General features: G+C 47.4%; 1 protein-coding gene across 1 annotated transcript in view; it reads right to left on the reverse strand.

Moving 5' to 3' along the window:
- LOC125033246 overlaps nt 1–2,500 on the reverse strand; it is a 137,258-nt gene that overhangs the window by 54,799 nt on the left and 79,959 nt on the right. The window contains exons 19-20 of the mRNA XM_047624628.1: nt 1,117–2,500; nt 153–274 (exon numbers count right to left, since the gene is read on the reverse strand). The exon at nt 1,117–2,500 is cut by the window's right edge and continues 7 nt beyond it. Of these exons, the coding sequence (XP_047480584.1) occupies nt 153–274; nt 1,117–2,500 (1,506 nt within the window). The remainder of the gene's footprint in view (nt 1–152; nt 275–1,116) is intronic.

The following is a 2,500-nucleotide window of genomic DNA, read 5'->3' on the forward strand; positions in this document are numbered from 1 at the left end:
CTTAATCTTGACTGTGTCCTATGTCCGCCGAGATTAAGAGGTTGTCAATAAACAGGAACGAGAATATTTTTGAGAAATCTGTTTTTGGTTCTGTGCTTAGCGGTGTTAGGGGAAGCACCGCGAGAAGACGATGACGCTCATAGGTGTCTTACCTTTCGCATCTTTCTCATGAGCTCGTCCTCGTCCTCAACGGGCCGAGGGAAGGGCGGCGGAAGACCTAAGGGACGTGGAGACGTTGGGTCTCCTGCTGGTGCTGCTTCTGCTGGTTGCGCTCCTGTAGTTGAGAATTATTACATCACTTGTCTTGATATTATTTCTGGTATTCTAATATGCTTATTTTATCAATGACCACATTCTTGATCATTACAGGCAATACTGAATTAAATGGCGGTTTTGTACGTGTTTCAAATACTTTCACAGAGCATCGAACAAATAGTATCAGTGGTTCTCAACCAGTGGTTCGCGACCCTCAAGGGGGTCGTGAAGTCTTTGGGAAAAATGTGGTAAGTAAATTCACTAGGCATTCGTCAGTGACAGTATAAATATACACGGTTAAGCATGTCCTATTACAGTTAGGTATATAAATCTTGTACGGATTCCTGAATATACTTTCCCCTTCTCTAAGCCTTAAAATGATGTAGGGGGTCGCTGGTATAAAAAGGTTGGCAACCACCGAGTTGTACTTACCCGACGAAACAAGAAACAAAATGTCATAAAATGTATATAATATCTACAAATCCGACCGAAGGCGGGCTGCCATGGATAATATTAATTGGAACTTGATTATACAAATCACTTAAACCTGTACAAATTAATGCCTGATACAGACAAAGTAGGATCTTATTCCGACTTTGGATATGGACAGTATAGAAGCATTAGTGGTCATTAATCTGAAACAAAATATCATATAAAATATCGTACATATATAACTGAAAAAAATTCACGTATAGTCAGTGTCAATCTTTTTCAAGGTGATATTCCTCATTCGAGATTGTCAATAAAAGTAGAGAATTTTACTATGTAAAAGCAACAATGATTTCAAAATCTCCCTCAAGTCTAACATAGGAAAGCTACTGATAACACCTTAACAGATATGGTATTATAAGTTTACGCTACCTGAAGGAGTTGATGGGATGGTTCCGGGCTCGAAGTCCGATTCTTTTTCAGGCGAAGTACCGGACTTTTCTGGCGAGGACGACGTGTACGGTTGGTCCGAGGGCGATGAGGTATCGGGTAAGACTTCGACCGGAACAAGCTTTGCCGCTGATTTCTCGGCCTCGACACGTGGCGGTGGAGGCAGAGGTGGCGACAGCTGTGCCATCATGGCAGCCTCTGTTGGCCTGGGAGGGGTAAATTGCGTCATTACAGGAGGCTCGGGCCACGGAGGGGTAGTTTCTTTCTGTGTCTTTGTCGGTGGTTCCTCCTTTGTGGGGGACAGGTCGGAAAGGGATGGGGAGGATTCGTGTATAGTGGGCAGGGATGGCCGCGGAGGGAAAGCGATGTCGTACTCAAGCGGGGGTTCGGGTCTGGGGGGTGTCATCTCCCGCTCGTCGTCAGCGTCGTCGCTGGGAGGATCAGGCCTCGGGGGTGCGTGCTCAAAGACCTCATCTTCAAAGGTATCGTCTAGAGAGGTAAGAGGAAGGGGAGGAGGGGCGACCTCAAGCGTAGAGGGAGGTTGTGGGCGAGGAGGCGGTATATCACAAGCAAGTGGACCGATATCGTCTTCATATACATCGCGTGGCTCCGGTGGTCTAGGTGGGGGAACCTCATCAGTTATAGGTGGTGTGGCCGGCGTGATCGTAAGCGCAGCAGGGGGGAGTGGGCGAGGTGGTGGGATATCATAAACAGGTGAACCGACATTTGCTATCACGCTTTCATAAACATCGTGTGGCCCCGGTGGCCTAGGAGGAGGTGTTTCATCGACCTCAGTCGGAGTCGGTGGCCGTGGAGGTGGCAAATCGTCCAAATTTAATTCAGGCTCAGTTGAGGCCAGATCACATTCTTCATTACTCTTATAACTAGGTTTGATCTGCCCTTGATAGTCCGATTCATCGACAAGTGGACCCTTAACCTCTGCGATTTTTGAGGCCTCCAATGGTTCTTCCAGCGGAGGCGAAGGTGGACTTGGAGGTTTATATTCGGAATCTATAGTCGAAGTCTCAGACACATGTTCCAATGCCGTTTCTTGACCATTGTTTAAGTGGGTACCGTCGTAGTCTTCAGGTGCTTCTTGTAAAAGTGTATCTACAGCAGCAGGAGCAGAAAGGGGTTGGCAAGCTGGATGATCTTGCTGCAAGACTTCTACAGAATGTGTATGAAGGTGTGACTCTGGTGATGGTGGAGTATGACCAGGCTGAGGGGTTATGGCAAAGTGTGGCAACTGGGGAGCCTCGACCGAAGACAAAGCAGAGTCACAGAGCTCAGGAACAACAGCAACAGACTGTGCAGTAGCAGAAGGTCGCTGTGAGGAAGAATCAGCTGCAGAGGTAGAAGGTGGAGA

The sequence above is a fragment of the Penaeus chinensis genome, chromosome 16 (genome assembly GCF_019202785.1).
Source record: "Penaeus chinensis breed Huanghai No. 1 chromosome 16, ASM1920278v2, whole genome shotgun sequence".
Lineage (NCBI taxonomy): Eukaryota > Metazoa > Arthropoda > Malacostraca > Decapoda > Penaeidae > Penaeus > Penaeus chinensis.